Source organism: Theropithecus gelada, chromosome 5, assembly GCF_003255815.1.
Source record: "Theropithecus gelada isolate Dixy chromosome 5, Tgel_1.0, whole genome shotgun sequence".
In the NCBI taxonomy this organism is placed as follows: Eukaryota; Metazoa; Chordata; class Mammalia; order Primates; family Cercopithecidae; genus Theropithecus; species Theropithecus gelada.
The window spans coordinates 89,284,859-89,308,446 of NC_037672.1; the positions used below are offsets into that span (position 1 = coordinate 89,284,859).

The 23,588-nt window shown below is 42.3% G+C and overlaps 1 protein-coding gene across 3 annotated transcripts in view; it reads left to right on the top strand.

Moving 5' to 3' along the window:
- The window catches only part of USP46 (ubiquitin specific peptidase 46), a 72,762-nt gene that overhangs the window by 6,021 nt on the left and 43,153 nt on the right, over positions 1 to 23,588 (top strand). For all 3 annotated transcript variants that reach the window (XM_025385974.1, XM_025385976.1, XM_025385975.1), the window contains exon 2: positions 22,254 to 22,334. In XM_025385974.1, the coding sequence (XP_025241759.1) occupies positions 22,254 to 22,334 (81 nt within the window). The remainder of the gene's footprint in view (positions 1 to 22,253; positions 22,335 to 23,588) is intronic.

Here is a 23,588-nt window from a genome sequence, read left to right on the forward strand (position 1 = left end):
GTTGATCCACCCGCCTCAGCCTCTCAGAGTACTAGGATTAAAGGCATGAGCCACTGTGCCCTGCTGCAAAAACATTCTTGAGACAAACTCGATTACCAACCAACCCCAACAGTAAAGGGTTTCTGGAATATTTCTCTTCTGGGACTATGGCTTGAAGTTTGAGGGATGTTTTAAGTGCTGTACATGGAAGTTTACCACAATTCTGAGAATGATTCTTTGTCATGGATAGTTTTAAGATCATGGTAGTGGGACTCCATGGTCCCCAAAGCTTCACTTTACACTCATAGGGCCAACCTTCCTGTTCTTCCTCAAGTTCCAATGCCACTTTCAGAACCCTCAGATACTTTTAAATTAGCTCAGACTTTGGCTTTTTTTCTGAGTGAGGGTGATTTTTAGACATACAGAAATGTAGAATAATAGAGTGAATACTCGTGTACTCCCCACCCCGTGAAGAAATAAAATACTATATATACATTTAAAACCACCTATGAGTCCTTCCTGATCTTGTTGCCTCTCCACCACTATTCTGCATTTGTTGTTTATTGTGTATTTTTATATTTTTACTAGATTTGTGTGCATTCATAAACTAGATATAGTGTATTTTTTCATGTTTTAAACATGCTTTATAATACTAAACATTCTTCTCAGTTTGCTTTTATTGTTTAAATTGTGATTTTGCTATTGAGAGACACATAATCCTGGTTTATTTTAACTGCTATATAACAACATTTTATTATATAAATATACTATGACACATTCATTGTAATGTTGTAAGCAGGCTTACAAATTTGTGAGTGCTGTTTTAGTGCAATGAACAGTTGTGAACTCATCTCCCTGTGTATAGTATACACAGTTGACAGTTGACAGTTTCTCTGTGGTGTAAACCTGGAAGGGAATTGCTGGGTCAAAGAAATTAGATCGTCTTCTTTAATAAGTTGCCAGATTGCTCTCCAAAGAAGTTGTACCAATTTGCATTCCAACCAAGCAGCATTTGGGGGTTCCAATTGCTTCACATGTTTACAGATATTTGATATTGCTAGACTTGATGTTTTGCCAATCTGATGGGTGTGAAATTGTGCCTTTGTGGTTTAAAATTTGCACTTTTTCTGTTTGCTAGGGGAGGTTGAACATCTTTTCATGTGTTTGTTATGCTGGTTTGTTTTCAACTTGGGCTTGGGAGCAGTTTTCCAGGGCTTGAAAGTCAGGATTGTAGTTTTGGTTTTGTCTGAAAACAGGGACAATGAAGAGGAAAATCAAGGAGACCAAAGCAAAAGTCATGAAAGGTAGGGATGAATTGGAAGATGCAGGTGAAAAAAATGATGACAAGATAATCACTGTGGAGGGGTGAAAACAAGTAACAAAAAAATAATAGAGTAGCACTGAGAAGATATCTTGAGTTTTGATAGTAAATTCAGGAGACCTTCCTATGCCAGCCAGGCCTTGGTCGAGCCACATTTGCTTGGTTTAATTGAAATTGGCTTTAGTGAAAATTGTGTCTAGGGCCTGTTCCGGTGAGAACAGCAGCAAAACTGGACTCGTGGAGTTTTCCTGTTTACCCAGTTGCTTTTTCAAGTTCTTTTAGAAAGGCATTGTGAAATGATGGTTGTCTTCCTAAAATACATTTCTTTGTCCTTCAGGTTAGGTACACAGTGCAGGAAAATTTTTATCTGGATCTGCTTGAATATATACTGGTGGAATTACTGTCTCAAATATTTAGAAAGTATTCTCTACACTTCATTTTAATTTTCAGAGTATGACGAGTATTACCTCATTAAACAAAGAAATGTATGGTTTTAGGTTCTTTGGTGTACCAAAGAATGGTGCCCACATGTGCATTCTCTTATTAAAAATTTAGACTCTGGGTTCAACACCCAGAGAGTTTGATTAAGTAGGTCTTAGTTGGGGCTCTGGAATCTGCCTTTTAAATTAGTGTTTCCTCCTCCTTCCTACTCCCTCCACATTCTGTTATAGGTGAGCTGAGGGCCATGCTTGGAGAAATATTGCTTCCCTTGGGTAGTAACCTTAGCCTCTTAAAAAATATTGCTTAATAAATTACTCCATGTGAAAGTTTTTAAAAAAATGAATGTAAAATTATTTAAGCTAGTAACTTAACTTTTTCTGTTCTTTTTTCTTTTTCTTTTTTTTTTGAGATGGAGTCTCGCTCTGATGCCAGGCTAGAGTGCAGTGGCGCAATCTCAGCTCACTGCAACCTCTGCTTCCAGGTTCAAGCAATTCTCCTGCCTCAGCCTCCTGAGTAGGGTACTACAGGCACGTGCCCCCATGCCCACCTAATTTTTGTATTTTTAGTAGAGACAGGGTTTCACCGTGTTGGCCAGAATGGTCTTGATCTCTTGACCTCGTGATCTGCCCACCTCGGCCTCCCAAAGTGCTGGGATTACAGGCGTGAGCCACTGCGCCCGGACAACTTAACTTTTTCTTGATATTAAATAGCCAGGTTTTTTATTAGTATATGTTCTCAGAATGGAGATTTTCAGCACTGGTTTTGTATCACATCACCTGTGAAGCTTTTAAAAGAAATTTTAAAAATAATAATTGAATCACAAAACATTAACATACAAAAAAGCATGAAAAAAATAATGTTATATATGTTTACCTACCCTTCAGATTTAACAGATATTAAAATGTAGCCATATTTGGTTACTTTTATTTTTAGACACATTACCTTAAAAATAGCACTATCTCCTTTTAGACTCTTTTACCTTAAAAATAGACACTCATTCACCCCTATCTCTTTCCTTTCTCTTCCTCCCAGAGCAAACCATTTTCCTAAAGTTGGTATGGTGTTTACCAAACATGTCTTATACTTTACTTCGTATTTATGAATTCATAAGCAATGGATTGCAACATTTGTGTATGGATAAAACTGTGTAGCCTTTTGCAACCGTCTTTACTCAACAGGTATGTTTGAGATTATGTCAACACATAGAGGTCGAGTTTATTCATTCTGACTGCTCTGTAACAGGATTCTTTGACTTAACCATGGTTTACTTATTCATTCTCTTATTTAGGGGCAATTTGGTAGTTTCTACAATATTCTCTCTGGAAACAGTGCTGCAGTGAATGTTCTTGTTTCTGTCTTCTTTGCTCAAGTGTCTTCATTTCTTTAGGATATAATCCTGGAAGTCAATGTGCTGCTTTTAGGATGCGCCCATCTGCAGCTTTGCTAGGTGTGTCAAATTGCTCTCCGAAGTGGTTCCACCAATTGGAGCTTTTTTAACATGCAGTTTCTAGGGTCCCAGTCTCAAGCGTTTCCGACAGTATGTAGATGTAGGTAGTCTGGGGTGAATTTTAGGCACCTGTGTGTGTATGTGTGAGTGTGTATTTTACGTGCCACAGTTGATTCCGATGTGAGCTTCCAAGGTTGAGAAACCACCATGTTAGACTGACAACTCTATGAGGGCAGGAACTATATTTATTTGTATTATTCACTGTTGATTTCCCAGCTGTCAGCACAGTGCCTAGCACGTATGTGGTTAGTGCTCAATAAATAAATATTGATAAATGAATGAAGGGATGTAATTTGGTAGAATGGAAGAATTGCCTTGCAGTACAGCAGTATGCCTCCAATTTTATTATGCATAGGCATTAGCTGGAGCTCTAGTTAAAATGTAGATTTGGATTCAGCAGGTCTGGGGTAGGGCTGAGATTTTGCACTTCTAACAAGCTCTCTGGTGATATAGATAATGCTGGTTTCAGGACAATTTTTAGAGCAGCAAGGCTTTGGGAAAAACAAAACAACTTCTATTTTCTATATAGTTGTAAAGTGGAGGAGTTTGGAATTCAGAATCCTGTTTGGTAAATCTTAGAGCCTATTTATCTTTTTACAACAAAGGTAGTCAATGAGATACCGTCTTTAAAGCTGTGGTGTTGGGAGAAAGAGGTAGAGAGAGGCCCACAGGACTCTTCTAATCAGCGCTGTAGCAGGTGACAGGACAACAGGAAACTGTCTAATTGGGTTCCGAAGTCAGATACTTTTCAAAATGAAAAAGAATGCTCAGAGTAATTATAAAACATTAATTGATCTATAGGTGTGATCTGAGCCATTCAGGGCAAACTCGAGGTAGGTCACTCTTAAGGTTAAGCCACCACAGGACACTCCCATTTAAATGCAGAGTTTCAGGATGCTTTGGGAACTGGGTTTCCCTGCCTCGTGAATCAGAGGGGTACTATAGTAATGGAGAGAAGGCAAATACAAATAAATAAATAAAAATAACATTCAGAACGAATGCATATTGTATGGTTGGCAGGGTAGGGGTGAATAACCTATTATTTCCACATTTTTCTTACTCTAGAGAAACACTGTGGGATGGATCCAGTTGCTTAGGTCAGTGATACTCAAATGTCAGTTTGTCATCATTCTTCATGGTTTTTGCTACACCTGTGTATCACTTGAACTTATTTACTTAGTTTTCCTTAATCTGTTCACCCTAATTTGACCTCATTCGGAAACATCTGCAAAATGATGGGTTTGATGAGCTAGTTTTATGCTTTTCTAATCCTTTTCAAAAACATTATTTCTACAGTTAAAACTATTCATACTGATGCCATCTAAGAGTAATTCCCCTCCCTCCAGGATTCATGGCCCATAGTTTGGGTGACATTGGCTCAGATGAGAGGTTCTTTGTAGTGGCTCAAATAACTGGCTCTTGGAGGAGCACCATTTGTTGAACTGCTTTGTAGATGATGAATCTGGTCAGTGAGCTTCCTTGGGAGGCAGGTGAGCACATGGCTGAGATCTGGTTGGACTTTCTATACCACTGTTGATTGGGTATGAGAGCTTGATGTTCTTTACCCTTGTAAAGACATACTTCTTATCCATAGCCTGTGGGTGATGAGAGGACTTACCTTCCTGGGTCATTGTGGGGCTTAACCAGAGAGATTGATGTCTAGTGCTTAGCCTGTTGCCTGGGCATTGCATTACCACTTTCTTCCAGTGCCCTTCTTGTTTCCACTAGTGAAAGAGTCCATGAAACACTGTAGTAGACAGAGCCCTGAGCTAGGACTCAGAAATCCTGGGCTCTGATTGCTTTCCAGCTTTAGTGATGTTGGGCAGGTCACTGAGGCCTCTCTGGGTCTATAAAATAAGAACCACTCCTGCTGGTGAGCAGTGGCAAGAAGATGAGCATGTGTGTTATAAACCAGCTATGGTTTTCAGTCAAGGAGAACTAGGGAAGGGCTGCAGGACAAAGGGAGGAAGAAGCTATGATTTCTGACCAAAATGCCATTGGAAGACACATGCTGGTGGGGTGTGGCCAAGCTTTTATTGTCACTAGTCAAGATACAGTATTTTTTCCTTTTCCTGAGAATGAGGGCACGTGGTGAGTAAAAGATATGTTGTCTTTGAATGAGCTTACACCACACTCTTTTGTGTCATTTGGTGCACACAGCCTTCCTAACTGAGAAATACATGAAGTAGCTAAGCGCAGTTTCTTTTTTAAATTTTTAAGTAAAGTGTCTGAATAGGCACTCTGAGTTTATGTGGCAGACATTTCAAAATGTGCACAAGGTTGTATGTTGAAAATAGACCCACTGTCCAATTCTTATCTCTGGCATCTATCAATAGTTATAGTTTCTTATGCTTCCATTTAGAGTTATGTGCATATACAAGCAAATGTGTTTATATTTCTCTCCTAGTTTTTAAAAACACAAGCAGTACATAGAGTATACCCTGATCTGTCCTGATCTGCCCCTTGCTGTTTGTGTCTTGTAGGAGGGTCCGTGGGAACAGCCGCCTCATTCTTTTTTTTATCACTGCAGAGTATTCAGTTGCTTGAGTGTATTGAATTCACTGAACCAGGCCCTCACTGACTAGCAGGACATGTTGTAGGTAGTTTTCTAGTCTTTGGTTTTTACAAACAAGGCTGTAAGGAACAACTTTCTCCATATGTGGGAGTATATCTGTAGACCGACTTCCTAAAAATGGATTTGCATTTGTAACTGGGATGGATTTTGCCAAATTGCCCTCCATCAGCAATATGTGTGACTCTGGCTGCCTGCAGCCTTGCGAAAGCAGTTTGCTACCCAGAAACCTTTTGATCTTTGCCAGTCAGGGGAAAGGTGGTGTCTTAATTTGTAGTTTGCATTTCTCTTATTAGAAGTGAGCTTCAGCAGCTATTCACACATTTAGGAAAATAAACTCAATTTTATTTAAATGCCTTGCTGTTGGTAATTATTTTCAGAGTCTGCAGGGAAGGACTAGTTTTATTGTTATTTCCAGTCTGTCTCAGACCAATATATTTGTAAAATACAATAAAAAGGAATAACTAGCAAAATGGAATTAAAAAAACCCAAAGAGAAATAAAATGCAAGCCTTAATTTTTTGTTACTAAACTTGACAGATACAAAATTACTCTATCCACCCATTTCATCTCCATGTTTTCAGTTTCTGGATGTAGCTCACCACAGAGTGTTTTGAGTAACATTGCTCTAAAGAACAACTTGCTCATATTTTTTCTCCCATTGCTACCCTATTGGGGGTGGGAGGAGAGAGCCCAGAATTTTATATTTTATATTTCATAATCAGCACATTTCAGGATTTTTTGTTACATTTGTTGAAAATATCTCTGATGGTGCAATACTGACCCAGGAGGGACTGGTTCCCGAGGGCAGGGTTGCTGCACAAGTACATTGAGGCATGTTGACGCCTGCAGTGCTCCCCATGCTGTGAGGTGGGAATGCAGGAGTTGTGATTTTCACTGATGAAGACCTTGAGCTTGGATGAGAAGATAGGAGGATGAAATCACCCTATTAATAAAATTTGCAGAGCAGGCCTATGTTAGTGCATTCTCACACTGCTATAAAGAACTACCTGAGACTGGGTAATTTATGAAGAAAAGAGGTTTAATTGACTCACAGTTCCAAAGGCTTAACAGGAAGCATGACTGGGAGGCTTTAGGAAACTTAAAATCATGACAGAAGTTGTAGGGGAAGCAGGCACATCTTACCATGGTGGAGCAGGAGAGAGCAAGAGAGAGGGAAAGGGAAAGTGCCACATACTTTCAAACAACTGGATCTTGTGAGAACTATCATGAGAACAGCAAGGGGAAAGACCACCCCAATGATCCAGTCACCTCCCACCAGGCCCCTAGAATTGTGGGAATTACAATTCTAGATGAGATTTGGTGGGGACACAGAGCCAAACCATATCAAGGCCTCTTTGACCTGGGATTTTGCAAGGACCCCAGCCTTCTCTCTGCCTTTCTGGGAAGACATGGGAAGTGTATTTCTGTGTAAAGTAGGAGCTTAAGGGACACGATAATTCAGGCAGCATCTTGGTGGCTTTGTAGAAAGATTGAATTGAAAATGAGATGCTTGCTTCTAGCTCACTGAGTTCAGTGGCATGAGTGGCTATTTCCTTGTCTTCCACCTGCAGCTAGAAAACAGACATGGTCTCAAGATTCTTTGTTCTGCTTTTGACTTGAAGTTTTAGTTTTGCATAAGGACTTCATTGTGTTATTTCTAAATATATGGAGAATTGTTTTGCCAGCCAAAGCTTTTTTCTAGATATTTTTTAACAGTCCTTGCTAGAATGACTTGGGATGGTCATGTAGTCAAGTATCCCAGGGTCAGCTTTCTTCAGTGGCAGATGTTTTGGCCTCTGTGTACAATTATTAAATGGAGTCATGTTGAGGTTTTTGTTTGTTTTTGTTTGTTTGTTTTTGAGATGTAGTCGCTCTCCGCCTCCCAGGCTGGAGTGCAGTGGCGTGATCTCGGCTTACTGCAACTTCTGCCTCCCGGATTCAAGCGATTCTCCTGCCTCAGCCTCCCGAGTAGCTGGGATTACAGGTACATGCCACCATGTCTGGCTAATTTTTGTTTTTGTTTTGAGATGGAGACCCTCTCTGTCCCCCAGGCTGGAGTGCAATGGCATGATGTCAGTTCACTGCAACCTCCGCCTCCTGGGTTCAAGCGATTCTCCTGCCTCAGCCTCCTTAGTAGCTTGGCTTACAGGTGCATGCCACCACGCCCGGCTAATTTTTTGTATTTTTAGTAGAAACGGGGTGTCACCATATTGGTTAGGCTGATCTCAAACTCCTGACCTTGTGATCTGCCCGCCTTGGCCTCCCAGAGTGCTGGGATTACAGGCGTGAGCCACTGTGCCTGCCCCAAGGTTTTTTTCAGAGTTTTTTTTTTTTTTTAATTCAGTATCATGTAAGATAGCGGTCCCCAAACTTTTTGGCACCAGGGACAGGTTTTGTGGAAGATAACTTTTCCACAAACCTGGGCAGGGCTGGGGATGGTTTTGGGATGAACGTTCCACCTCAGATTATCAGGCATTAGACTCTCAGAAGGAGTACGCAACCTAGATCCCTCTGCTGCGCAGTTCACAATAGGGTTCACTCTCCTGTGAGAATCTAACGCTATTGCTGATCCGACAGGAGGTACAGCTCAGGTGATAATGCCTGCTTGCCTGCTGTGCTGCCTGGTTCCTAACAGGTCACAGAACTGTCCCTGGGGCTTGGGGACCCCTGATATAAGACATAGAAGTGACACGCTATCATGCTGTGGAATGAAAATGCCCCTTGACTGCCTTCTTGTTCATGATTGCTTTCCCTGTTAAAGCCTGGAGAGGAATGGGCTGTTGAAACAGGAACCAGTGTTGTAGAATAATGGTGTTAAGATCATAGATTCACCACTTACTTCTGCCTTATGCTAACATTTGACCTTGGCAAGTTAGTTAACCTCATTTCCTTCAGCTGTGACATGGGGATAATGAGTTCCCATCAATGATTTATTTGGCAGAGAGAGTCACATTCAGTATTGCTCAGTGGGACAGGGGCTCAGTGGTGACATGTTGCTAACTAAACAGGTCAGGCATTTGTAGCCACTCTGGGTAAGTGCCCGGTGGTTAGGTAATGTGTGACAGCCAGCAGTCCAAGTGGACATACTCAGAGACAGTTCTGGCTGTCTGCCCAAGCCTTACATCTGTAGCTAAAGAATTACTGAAAATGTGAATGAGAATATCTTCTCTCCTGACTTGTGGTCCAGAGCTCAGACTCAGGAATGGAATTGACGTAGGTTTGAATCCCAGATCTGCTCTTATTGGCTGAGTGAGCTTGGGCAGGTTCCGTACATTTTTTTCATGTGTAGAATGGGGATATTAAGAGTAATCTGCCTTGGGTTAGCAAGCAAGATTAAATGAATATGTAGATGTGAAGTTGTCTGAATGAGTGGCACCTACTGCTAACGTTCCCCCTGCTTCCCAAGTTTATTCAATGAGCAAATTTATCAAGTGCCTTCTATACACCAGACATTCTACTAGGTGCTGGCAAATGAATCATACCTAATTGCTGCCCTTATAAAGTTTATGGCCTAGTACAGGGGTTGGTAAGCTTTTCTGTAAATGTCTGGAGAGTAAATGTTTTAGGCTTTGTGGGCCGTAGTGTCTGTATCACAGCTACGCAATTCTGCTGTTAATATTGTGAAAACCGTTGCCATAAGTAAATGAATGATCATGGCTGTGTTGCAGTGAAACTTTATTTATGACAACAGTTGGCATAATCTGCCCATGGGCTGTTAGTTGCAGACCTGTGGTCTAGTGGGAAGACAGTTGTTAAATAATTACAATTATGATGTTACAGATTGTTCTAAGGGCTGTGGAGGAACAGACAGGATTCTATGAGTGGGAAGGGTCAGGGAAGGTAGCTTTGAAGAGTGACGTTGAAACAAATGATGAGGAGAGGCAGCTAGAGGAGGAGATGGATAGTGCTCCTGGCTGGTCTGTGGGTTTGTATCTTTTAAAGGCATAACAGATATTCTGCAACTTTCTTTGGATTAAAATAAACAATTTCTTTCCTCAATTTAATTCATTGCCAGTTCTCTCCTTCCCCACCCCTCTCCCTGCAGTAATCCAAGAGATAAGCTATGTTACCAAGAGATAAGCTATAGTAATATATTAACACATTTTGTTCTACATATGCACTTTCTCTCTCTCTCCCTTTTCCATTGTTTTTGTTATATTATTGTCAGTATCTAAGTATTTAGTAGAGAAGATTGTACATTATTTCATTATTAGGTGTAAAATGGTTTACTCCCTAGAATCCAAATTCGCTTTTTGATATGGTTTTCTCTTTTAGCTTTTTAAAAGTTTACATTATTTGTTTTTATTATTTGGCTAGATAAAAGGTCCACAGTCTTTGAAATGATTTTGAAAAAAAAATCTGCTTTCCTCTTGACTACATCTCATGTCTCCCCTGACTCCCAATCTCAATTTTATGTTTCCTCTAAACGGGTTGCCAGTACTCTGTAGAGATTTCACGGAAAAGGACTTGTGTGTTCTCATTCTGGAAAATTTCAAGGGGTGCTTCAGAAGGAAGGGGGTTCTCCTGACAACTTCGTGACCTCTTCGGTTTCTTCAGTTCTTTCAGTTCTGTGGTTCCAAGGAGACTCTGCCTCCCTGAGAGTCAATATTATGTAGTAGTTAGGGGTACTCACACTGGAGCCAGATTGTTCAAGTTCAAACCCAATTCCAGTACTTAGCAGCTGTGTGAACTTGAATAGTTCCCTGCCCTCTTAGTTTTCTTATCTTTAAAATAAGGCCAGTAGCAGCATCTGCCTCAGAGTTTTTATGAGGATTAAAATGAATAAAATACAGGTAAAATCCCTAGAATGTGACTGTACACAGTCTATGCTATTTATGAGTTCTCTATTATTATTAATTACATCAGAGGCATCAGTGGCCATAATTCCTCTGTGATCACACTTGAATTCTGTCGGGTGACTTCTGACTTATCCTGAGATCTTGGGCTGAGTCACTTCATTTTTGCTTCACTTTCTCCATAAGACTATAGGAATGATCTTTGTCATCAGATTTCTGGGAACACTAGTCCTTTTGAAAATAGGTCCTTTATGTGCTTTGTACTTTGAAAGTATAGTTGATAAGTAGAGTAGCCTTTTGAACCATAGATCTACAAATGTGGTTTTAGCAGCAATGTTCACCTCTCCTGTCATCTACTTTAATTTATGGTGTATAATTAATGACTTATTCTCTATGTACTTAGAAATCCTTACATGTTATCTTTGGCCTTTCTTGTGTGCCTTCCTTGTACAAACTTGAAAGAAAGGCTGCATGTCCTAGGATGCAGATAATGAGCTGCCTTGGAAAGATCTTGAACAAGTACGTTTGCTTCTCCGGGCCTTCATTTTTTAATCTGTGGCATGGTCTGGCTCTTCTCCAGGGACCCTTCCTGGTCCCTGTGTTTTTGTTTTAGGCTCTTCCATATTTCGACAGAGTTCTCATTGGTTTTTCCAGACCTTTTAATGCCATTGTTTTCATTATTTCCTCCTTCTGGGCAAGGCCATCTTCATCCTTTAACCCCCAATCAAGGAAGAAATTCTAACTTGTTTTCCTTGTAAATTGCTTCAAAACATTTCTTTCTTTTTCCATCTTATGCATTTATGAATCATCCTTCCTGGGATTTTGTTATTGTTGTTTGTGTTTTAGTAGCACCCCTTGGTAGTCATAGAATTGCTTTCAGAGGTGCTTTGAGGAGCTAAGATGATAGTCTTGTTGGAACTTGTCCCAGTTCAGATGCTATTTTTAATAAAGTTGGCTGCATTGTTTTTCAAAGGTTACCACATTTTTTACTGATGGAAATAAGAACCCTATGTTTCTTATGCTTCCAGACCCTGTGATTTAGCCCACTAGATAGGTACTTTGTTCACCATCTGGTCATATAGCAATTATTTTTCAGTGCCCCTCATTGCTTTTTGTGTCTTGTGCAGGGTGCTAGCAATAGAAGTGCAGTCTCTTGGATTTGTAACATACTTTACGATTTATACAGTGCTGATAACATTCCCAGTTTTTGCTTCATTCTCTCTGCTGCCCTGAGGAATAGTCAGACTGGATATCAGCAGCCAATCCTCTCAGCCAGGAAACTAAGGCCACAAAGAGGTAAAGTGACTGAAATCAAAGGCATTTCATAGTGGTGAAAAAAAAATGGCCAAATACAACTCTGAGGTATTTGCCAAGGGCCTTAGGCAACTGGTCTGCAGGGCATTCATTTACTAAACTTTTATTACATTTTTAAAAATTTGTTAATTTTTTTTTTTTTTTTTTTTTGAGATGGAGTTTTGCTCTTGTTGCCCAGGCTGGAGTGCAATGGTGCGATCTTGGCTCATTGCAACCTCTGTCTCCCGGGTTCAAGGAATTCTCCTACCTCAGCCTCCTGAGTAGCTGGGACTACAGTCATGCGCCACCACGCCTGGCTAATTTTGTGGGTTTTTTTTTTAAGTAGAGACGGAGTTTCTCCATGTTGATCAGGCTGGTCTTGAACTCCCAACCTCAGGTGATCCACTTGTCTTGGCCTCCCAAACTGCTGGGATTACAGCCATGAGCCTGACCTAAAATTTTACTAAAAAATAATATATGCTCATAGTGAAAATTCAAAGAGTTAAAAAGATAATAAGAAAAGCCCGTTCTTAACCTCCTCTTCTTCTAGGCCTACTCCCTGATGCTGGGGACCACTGTTATAATCTCTCAAGTGTTCTTTCAGAAATTTCCATTAAAATGTAGATGTTGAATACAGTGGCCTGGTCTGCTTTGTTCACCTCGTGTCCCTCAGATGTAGAATAGAGCCAGGCACACCGCAGGGCTCAGTGTCTGTTGATGGAATGAACCACATTTACAGTTTTGTCCTATACAACATGTTGTTACTCTGTAACATGTTTTTACTTATCATTGTATCTTAGGCAAATTTTCATAGCAGTACCTGTAGGGTAACTTTACTTTTTAAATTAGCTACATGGTATTCCATCATATGAATTACTATAATTACTTAACCAGTTCAACTTACTTTCTTTTTTCTTTTTCTTTTTTCCTGATACAAACCTTGCTGCAGAGATATGACTGCTGATTGTCCCCTCAGTATCCATTTTTCAGCCAGGCACAATGGCTCACACCAGTAATCCCAGCACTTTAGGAGGTCAAGGGGAAAGGATTGTTTGAGCCCAGGAATTTCGAGACCAGCCTGGACAACATGGCAAGACCCTGACTCTACAAAAAAAAAGCCAGGCATGGTAGTAGCACATGCCTGTAGTACCAGCTACTCTTGGGGTTGAGGTAGGAGGATCACTTGAGCCTGAGAGGTTGAGGCTGCAGTGAACCCTGTTGGCACCACTGCACTCCAGCCTGGGCGACAGAGTAAGAAGCTGTCTCCAAAAAAAAAAAAAAAAAAAATGCATTTTTCATTTCTAGAGACATTTTACCTGGTCATGGCTGCCCAGGTAAAGACCACCTTTACCAAGCTCCCTTGCAGCTAGGTGTGGCCGTATGACTAGATTAGATTCTGGCTAGCAGGATTGTGAGCAAAAGTAACTTGTGCAGCTTCCAGGAGCATCTTTGAAAGAAGAGGATCAGTCCTTTCCCATTTTTTTTTCTGCTTCCCCCGGCAGAGGTCATTTGATGGTATGAGCTAGAGTAGCCATATTGGTTCCAAAGATAGAAACTGGCTCTTCAGGATGACAGCGCAACAAGGTAAAAGGACCCTGAGTCCTCAACACTGCAGAGCTGCTGTATCAGGCCCACGCTGCGTCTTCTTGCATACTTACATGAGAGAAAAATAAATTTCCATCTTGTTTAAGCCACACTTATATTATTTGAGTCTTTTTACAGCCTTTGTCTCTTTTTCTACCTGTATGAAAATATAGTAGAATAAAAAAAGTCGAATTGCAGGGTTGAAGGTTGTGGTCATTTAAAACTTTGATACTACTGCTTAATTTATCTTTAAGCAATTATCATCATCATCTCATGAAACATTCCCCATCATGTCTGTGTTCTTTTATCATGCAAACATTTACATTTAACATATTTAAGCCCTAAGTCTGTTAAGGATGCTCAAAAATTCATGTTACCAATGAAAAATGCTAGCATGTGAAGTAAGAGTTTGGTTCCAAATGTCAATATCAGTGACATTCTGTATCCATGGAAACCAATTCTTAGAGTATGTGTCTATAAAAGGGAAGAGAGAATGGGGAAGTGATGAAGGGTACTGCTTATGCCTCACTGAACAGTACATAGGGAGTGCACAAACATATGTTTCCAAATTATCATGCACATGGAAACTACCCAGGCAGCCCTACCCATCCCTGTCCATGCATGCATTCATCCAGCCATCAGTTCATGCAGCAGGTATCGTGGGACTACTATGTGCCAGCCACTGAGATCGCAGCATTGGGCAGGTCAGACACGTTCTTTGCTCCCATGAGCAATATCTATATATATTCACACAAAATTATATATATATAATTATATATATGATTATTATATATATTATATATATAATTTAGGGCATTGGACAGATGTTAATAATTATATAAATAATAACTGGAATATACAAGGGAGACATACAGGATGCTATGAGTGGGAAGTGGAGCTTGGGGAGGGGTGTATTACTTTCCTGTTGCTGCTGTAAAAATTACCAAAAACTTAGTAGGTTAAAAAGACACAAATATATTATCTTACAGTTCTGGAGGTCACAAGCCTTAAAATCCAGGTGCAGCAGGGCTGTACACCTTCCAGAGGCTCTAGGGGAGAGTCTATTTCCTTGCCTTTTCTACTTTGTAGAGGCTGCCTGCATCCCTTGGCTCATGGCTCCTTCGTCCCTCTTCAAGGCCAGCAGCATGGCATCTTCAGTCTCTCCGTCTGACCTCTACGTCTGTTGTCAGTCTCCTCACTGACTCTGACCCTCCTGCCTCCCTCTCTTGAAGTCACTTGTAATTACACTGGGTCTCCTGGATAATCCAGGATAATCTCCCCATCTCTAGGTTCTTAATTATTTAATCATATGTGCAAAGTCCCTTTTGCCACATAAGGTAACATCATCATGGGTTCTAGGGATTAGGGCCTGGACAACTTTGGGAGGGGCAGTATTCTCTCTGTCACAGAGGCTGACTTAACTTAGGGGTGCCAGTGTAGAATACTCCTGGGAGCTGACCTTTAAGCTGGCCTTGCAGGATGCTGGGACACAGGCGTCTGAAGAAGCAGGGAAGGAGGAGTACTCAGATAGTAAGCAGGGGCATTTGAGGTACCAAAGAACAGGAGGGCCATTGGGACAGGGGATGGGGGCAGGAGATGAGGTTGGAGACAGCAGTGAAGGTCACTGGAGGATTTTAAGCAGAGTCATATTTTACAAGAGCACTTTTTGCAGCATTGATGGTGGGGTTAGAGGTAGGTAAGATGGGCGGTAGAGGCCATTCAGCATGTGGTTGTAATTCAGATGAGAGATCTGGTAGTCTGACCTAGCTGGTGGCAGTAGAGTAAAAGAGAAGCACGTGGAATCGAGAGATTTAATGAGGGTGAGGCAATAGGACAGTGATGGATGGGTGAAGAGTGCAGAGGACGATGTCGGCATGACCCGTAGGTTTCTGGCATGAGCCAAGAAGAGGAGGATATTGTCCTTTTCTGAGCAGGGAAACACCAGATAAGTGAAAAATCTAGTTTTAGGTAAATTGATTTTGAGATCCTGTGAGACAAATAAGTGGACTTGCCAGTATTCATTCAGCCTGGAGCTCACAAGTGAGGTTTTCGGGCTGCCGAGAAAGAGTTGGAAATGGTTGGCACATAGCAGCTGATTAAAGCCATGTGAGTGGTTCCTGCCTGGGCCCAGGAGAGGGTGGAGGGCCCCAGACAGCCCCTGGAAAAAGTCAACCACCTAAAAGTGCCATGGAGTTTGCCAATTTGAAACTCAACAGTGATGAAGTGAGGGTAGAGCCCAGAAGGGGCCTTTTGAGGAGTGATTTGGAGATGAGGAAGTAGAGACAAGTCTTAAGATTTTATTAGGAGGCTGGGTGCGGTGGCTCATACCTGTTATTCCAGCACTTTGGGAGGCCAAAGTAGGCAGATCGCTTGGGCCCAGGAGTTTGAGACCAGCCTGGGCAACATGGCAAAACTGTCTCTACAGAAAATACAAAAATTATCTGGGTGTGGGGGTATGCACCTGTAGCCCCAGCTACTTGAAAGGCTGAGGTGGGAGGATCGCTTCAGCCTGGGAGGTCAAGGCTGCAGTGAGCCGAGATCACACCAGTGCATTGCAGTCTGGACAATAGAGTGAGACCCTGTCTCATAAAAAAGAAAAAAATGATTTTATTATGGAACACCTGAGACATTTTGTATTAATTTACTATTACTGCTGTAACAAATTACCATTAACTTAGTGTCTTTTTTTTTTTTTTTTTTTTTGAGATAGAGTCTTGTTCTGTTGCCCAGGCTGGAGTGCAGTGGCACCATCTCGGCTCACTGCAACCTCTGCCTCCCAGGTTCAAGTAATTCTCCTGCCTCAGCCTCCCGAGTAGCTGGGACTACAGGTGCCTGCTGCCACGCCCGGCTAATTTTTGTATTTTCACTAGAGATGGGGTTTCACCATATTGGCCAGGCTGATCTTGAACTGCTGACCTTGTGATCCGCCCGCCTTGGACTCCAGAGTGCTAGGATTACGGGCGTGAGCCACCACGCCTGGCCAACTTAGTGTCTTAAACAATATACATTTTTGATCTTACAGTTCTGGAGGTCAGAAGTCTGAAATGGGTCTCACCGGGCTAAAATCAAGGTGGTGCCAGACCGTGCTCTTCCGGGAGGCTGAAAGGAGACCCATTTTCTTGGCTTTCCTGTTTTCCAAAGGCTGCCTGCCTTGCTGGTCTCTGGCCTCTTCCTCCATCTTCAAAGCCAGTGAGGGCGAGCTGAGACCTCACACATTGCCTCACTCTGATCTCTTCTGCTTTTGTCTCTCACTTGGAAGGACCCTTATGATTGATCCCATTGGGCCTACCTGGAGAATAGGTAGGTCTCGCTATTGTAAGGTCACTGGGTTAGCAAATTAATTCCATCTACAGCCTGAATTTCCTTTTGCCATGTCAGGTCATGTATTCTCTAGTTATGGAGGTTAGGGGGGCTACTATTTTGCCTATATACATATATGTGAAAAATAAACAGAAAGCACAGTGAGCCCCTACACACCCATCTCTCAACTTCAACAACATAGCTTTATCCCCCGAACCCCCACTTCTCCCCAACCTCACCACCAGATTGTTTGAGACCCATCTCAGAAATCATCTGATTCATCCATAAATGTTTCAGAATAAACAGTTGTTTAAGAAAGTTTAGCTCTGAGGGGGAAGTGAGGAGGAGCTGATAACTGGAGGTGATGTTTGGGGCAGTGTGGGTATGTATATTTTTGATATGGGAGCTGGAGCATGTTTAAATGCTGATGGGAAGGATCTGATCATTTTCTTGCTCTCTGTCATTAGCAAGAAAGAGGCATGTAGGAAGTTGGGGGAGTCCCTGTCTAACAGTTAATGTTTTGCTTTGCTTTTTTCTGTTGAGTGGAAGGCCAGTGAGAAAGGTCAAGGGGATGGCAAGGTTTTGAGGAGCTTGGGGACCGTTGGAAATGAGCACTGTGGAGTGGAAAGTGAATGCACTGGAGAAACTCTGGAATGTGGGACCTGTTGTGGGCCACTTGAAATGGGGGCATTCCAGTGAATCTAGTCAGCTTGGTTGTTTGACTTTTTTCCCTCTAGCATTGCACATTTGTCTGGGTGTATGTTCAGAGAGGAAAATGTTTGGTTTACACTGGCTTGGCTTTCTTACCAGATGTATGGCCAAAGGGCAGGGTGAGGGCTATTTAGAAGAGCAGCTGGATTCGTTATCCACAGACTCAAAGCTGAATGAGAAAGTAGAGGACTAGACGTTCTGGAGAGATGTAGGTGTGGCTAGGACTGGGCTTAAAAGAAGCCAGTGGTAACATTGCCTGGAGGGTATAAGGAGGCAAAAAAAAAAAAAAAAAAAAAAAAAAAGAAGTAGAAGCAGCCAGCTGACAGCTGAGTTTGGGTAGATTGTGGGCAGCTGCATTTGAGAATTTCAGGGTGATGACCAGATCCAGGGTGTCTGTGGGAGGGGTAGCTGAAGTGGAATGGAATTTTAAAAAGTGGAGTGAAATAAGACAATTGAAAAATAGGACATCAAGTTGCTGCGAGAACATGTGTGGGATGGCTCATCCATCCACATGGGTGTTGAAATCACCTGGGATGCTAAGAGTTGTAGTATAAGTGTAGGTCTTCCACGAGCTGGGGTCAGCCAAGAAGAGGGGCAAGGAGGGAGCTTCACAGTAGTGGAAGTTATAGACCTCAGAAAGGGAGATGTTTTGACTGGGCACAGTGGCTCACACCTGTAATTCTAGCACTTTGGGAGGCCGAGGCAGGTGGATCACTTGAGGTCAGGAGTTTGAGACCAGCCTGGCCAGCATGGTGAAACCCTATCTCTAGTAAAAATACAAAAATTAGCTGGGCATGGTGGCGGGTGCCTGTAATCCCAGCTACTCAGGAGGCTGAGGCAGGAGAATTTTTTTTGTTTGTTCGTTTTTTGTTTTTTGAGACGAAGTCTTGCTCTTGTCGCCCAGGCCGGAGTGCAATGGCACGATCTCGGCTCACTGCAACCTCCGCCTCCTGGGTTCAAGTGATTCTCCTGCCTCAGCCTCCTGAGTAGCTGGGATTATAGGTGCCCACCACCACGCCTGGTCAATTTTTGCATTTTTAGTAGAGACAGGGTTTCATCATGTTGGCCAGGCTGGTCTCAAACTCCTGATCTCAGGCAGTCTGCCCACCTTGGCATCCCAAAGCTCTGGGATTACAGGCGTGAGCCACCGCACCCGCCCCAGGAGAATTGTTTGAACCCGGGGGGTGGAGGTTGCAGTGAGCTAAGGTCAAGCCAGTGCACTTCAGCCTGGGGACAGAGCGAGACTGCGTCTCAAAAGAAAAAAAAAGAAAGGGAAGTGTTTTTACAAGAGGGTGAGGGTATCATGGTCTAGAAGCAGCGCCAAGGATCAGGGCCCAGCACACTTCTCTTCATGACCCTTCCAGACCCAAGCAAGCTCAACCTGAGGGGTGGTGAGGAAGTGCTGACCTCAGAGTAGAGCAAGGTTTCACTGAAGGCACAGAGAGCTCACTTTGATTTTTCGCTGTGCTGTGCTGTGCTGTGCTGTGCTGTGCTGTGCTGTGGTACACCCAGCTTCCTGCCTGAGTGGGCCAGGCCTCTGTCTCCAGCGTATTTCTCTTGAACACTGGCCCCTGGGTTGCCATCCTTTATATGAGTCATGACTTCCACCTCCAGGTTGCCGCCTCCCAAAATGGGAAAATATTAAGATAGGTAGAAAAAGCAAACCGAACCTAAGAATTTCCAAATAGCAAAAATCATGGATTAACTTGAATATGTTCCTACCTCATAAAGAAAGATTTAATGGTATCTGTCTCCATGTGCTATACTTTTATATCTGATATTCCTCCTGGGCTCTAAGCCATATATACTAATTTTGCTTGAAAAATGGCTATGGGGGTATATTTAATATGCATTATTTACATTGATTTATGCTTGAGATATAACTTTATTGAAAATTTTTAATGATTTTTGTCTATACCATAAAGTCCTACCGTAATTTGATGTGTTATTTCAAAAATTCAGCCTTGTATATAGTGTCACATTATTGTGAGGGCAGTGACTAATGAAAAAACATGGAAACTATCCAAGACACAAATGATCCTTGAACTCTAAGTCTCAGATGACAGGTAAAGGGAGTTATTAGTTTGGTGGAACAATATTAAGGACCTAGGAAACAAGTGGAATTTGAAGGATGTTATGATGAGGGGAGGCTGTGTGCCATTTCTGCTGTAGTTCTGTGGTCTGAGGAGGGTCATTTTGCATTTAGTGTTTACTTAGGGACAAGTGGCCATTTTGACTGGTTCTCAGTTATGTTTTGGTCATTTCTTTCTGTGAGAGGAGACGCCAGTTGTGAGTCCAGAATAAATAGTAACAGCAGATCAATTTTTAAAAATGAAACTTCCTTCCTTCCTTCCTTCTTTCGTTTTCTTTTTCCTTTTCTTTTTCCTTTCCTTTTTCCTTTCCCCTTTCCTTTCCTTTCCTTCTTTTCTTTTCTTTCTTCTTTTTTGAGGCAGGGTATCACTCTGTTGCCCAGGCTGGAATGCAATGGTGCCATCACAGCTCACTGTAGCCTCTACCTCCCCAGGCTCAGATGATCCTTCCACCTCAGCCTCTTGAGTAGCTGAAACTACAGGTTTGTGCCACCACGTCCCGCTAAATTTTGTATCTTTTGCAGAGACAGGGTTTCACCATGTTGCCCAGGCTGGTCTCGAACCACTGGGGCTCAAGGGATCCGCCCACCTTGGCCTCCCAAAGTGCTGGAATTACAGGTGTGGGCCACCATGTCCAGCCAAAACTTTTTTCTTACTCATTTAAAAATACCTGTCTCTCAAGTCTTGAGTTTCTGTGAGCTGTTAGTCTTCCATGATGGCCTGCGAAGGTAGACAGAGCCTTCTCTAGAATGATGATAGAGTCCATGGTACAAATGGAGTCTTATTTTACCTGCTTCCCAAACTACTTACCATATTGGACTGAACTTGGGTCATTTTTCCTAATCCTAGAAGACTCATTCAGGTCTTATGGAGTGATGATAATCATTTGCCAGTAACTGACCCTTAATGGGACTCAACAAAAGGTTTAATATTAGAATTGCTCTGTACGGCATTTGCTTATGATTGTGGACTCTCAAGTCTGCCTCTTGGGTTCAAGTCCTAGCTCTACCACTTACAATGGACCTTAGGTGGATTCTTAAATGCTTCTGAGTCTTAAGTTCCTTGTCCGTGCAATGGGGATAGTAATAGTACTTACCTCACAGGATTGTTGTGAGCATAAATAGCACAGTCCGTGGCACATAGAAAGTGTACCCAGTAGCTGTTATCATGTCGGATTGTCATGTGGCTTACCAATTTGATGCATTTGGGAAAGGTTAGGTTTTAACTTGTATTTCTTCACTATTTACAATATTCTTTGGACATTTGCCTTCTCAGTAAGGCCTTCCCTGACCACTCTATTTAAAGGTGCAGGCTGGGCGTCGTGGCTCACACCTATAATCTCAGAACTTTGGGAGGATGAGGTGGGAGGATTGCTTGAAGCCAAGAGTTTGAGACCAGCCTGGACAACATAATGAGACCGTGTCTCTACCAAAAATAAAAAAAATTAGCTGGTCATGGTGGTGTGCACATGTAGTCCCAGCTACTTGGGAGGCTGAGGTAGGAGGATCACTTGAGCCCAGGAATTTGAGGTTATAGTAAGCCATGATCCACTGCACTGCAGCCTGGGTGATAGAGTAACAACCTGTCTCAAAAAATGAAATAAAAAAATAAAGGTGCTGCTATCCACCCTCTACAGCCTGCATGCCTCTCACCCATCCTTACTCCTTGTCTTCCCCATCCCCATTTCCTACTTTATTTTTCTCCATTGCAGTATTTTCCTTCCTTCCTTCCTTCCTTCCTCCCTCCCTCCCTCCATCTCCCTTCCCCTTCCCATTCCCCTTCTCCTTCCCTTCCAATGGAGTCTCATTCTGTACCCAGGCTGGAGTGCAGTGGCACAATCTTGGCTCACTGCAACCTCCAGCCTTTGGGTTCAAGCAGTTCTTATGTCTCAGCCTCCTGAGTAGCTGGGATTACAGATGCCTGCCACCACACCTGGCTAATTTTTGTATTTTTAGTAGAGATGCAATTTTACCATGTTGACTGGGCTGGTTTCGAACTCCTGACCTCAAGTGATCCGTTCGCCTCGGCCTCCCAAAGTGCTAGGATTTGACAGGCGTGAGACACTGCACCTAGCCCCTGCACTATTATTTTTAAATAAACTCTCCAACACACTTTTCCTTTCAGTCTGTCTTCATCTGCTAAAGTGCGAACTCCATGAGAGCAGGCATCATGCGTTTAGTTCACTGTTCTGTTATCCATGCCCAGACCTAGAGAACAGTGTCTGGCTTAGTGGGTGCTCAGTAAATCTTTATTAAAATGAAGACATTGACTTTGATAGTGGTAATATGATTCTGTATGCCATCAAATATTACAAAAGCTGCTGTGGCTGTTTGAAATGCCCATGTTCCTTATTCAGAAGTTCTTGGCGATTGTTTGTTCATTTGCCTATCTTAAACTTTCTTTTCTAATTGGAAGAAAATTGAAGTCAAGTAGAGTAGGTTTGAGGGGATGAATAAGTTCAATGAGGAGAAGAATAAGGCTGACATTATTAACTGCTCTTCTGCTTTACTTCTGACACATTTTCCTTCAGCGCAAACATCACCAAATACCATATTGACTGGGGGAGATGCTTGTCTCAATAGTAGACTCTTCTAAGTATGATTTTACTTTTCATCTATTTTACATGCAACAGAACTTTTGCTATTTTTCTCTTTTAGGGCACCAATGCCTCTGCTCTGGAAAAAGACATTGGTCCAGAGCAGTTTCCAATCAATGAACACTATTTCGGATTGGTCAATGTAAGTATGTAAAATGTTTTATTTTCATCAAATGTTTTAGGGTATATGAAGCAACTCTAAGTGCATTTTTATCACTGCCAATTTTTAAATGATTGGTCATGCTCCTTAGTAGAATGCCAACGTTGGGGAGGAGGCAACTTAACCTATTTTTGAAGTATGAGTTGTCCCAGCAAAAAACATTTAATTATTGCATTTTGGGTCAAATTTACATTTCCCCCCCATGTTTTAAGGAATTTCCTTTGCATACATAACTTTCATAATAACTTCATTAGTCTTTGTAGCCAAATCTGCTTTTTTTTTGTTTTGTTTTGAGACAGAGTCTTGCTCTGTCACCCAGATTGGAGTGCAGTGGCGCAATCTCAGCTCACTGCAACCTCCACCTCCTACCTCAGCCTCCCGAGTAGCTGGGATTACAGGCGTGCGCTACCATGTCCGGCTGATTTTTTAGTAGAGACGGGGTTTTGCCATGTTGGCCAGGCTGGTCTCGAGCTCCGGACCTCAGGTGATCCACCCGCTTTGGCCTCCCAAAGTGCGGGGATTACAGGCGTGAGCCACCGCACCAGGCCCCAAATCTGCTCTTATATGTTCTCCCTGTGTCCTCTGGATGAACTGTTCAGCCAGTCTTTCTTTAAGTTTACATCAGTACAACCAGCATTTTAAAAACGTTACCAGCACATTGCCAGTGTCTTTCTTTAACAGTGTAAGTTGGTGGTGTACCTGAAGCAGGACAGGTTGGGAGGGAAAACTGGGACCATTTTATCTCAGAATTCCTGGCCTCATTTTTTTTGTGCTCAGCAGTAACCTCCTTTGTAGAAGGCTGGACCCAGCAGCTCTGCTTCCTTGGTAGGTTGATGATAATGGAGTAGTAACACGGTAGAGGTGGTGTGCCTCCATCCTCATGAGCTTTCTTCCTCACTTGATCCTTTTTCTCTGTGATATAGGTGTTAAGTGACATCAAATACTAACTCATAAACAATTGGTTTTCTGAATAATTATGCTGAACATAGTCTGTCAGTGCCCAGGTGTGGTAAGTAGTAATTTCCACTGGGAAAGCTGGAAATATTCTCTGCAAGTAAATGCTGCCCATGACATAACAGGAAGAACATTGGCTTTAATGTAATACAGACTTCGGTTTGAATTCTGCCTGTGCTACTCCCTAGCTTGTGTGATCTTGGGCAATTACTTGCTTTTTCTGAGCCTCCATTTCCCCATCTGTAAAATGGGGGTCATAATGCCTTCTACCCTTTGGGTGAT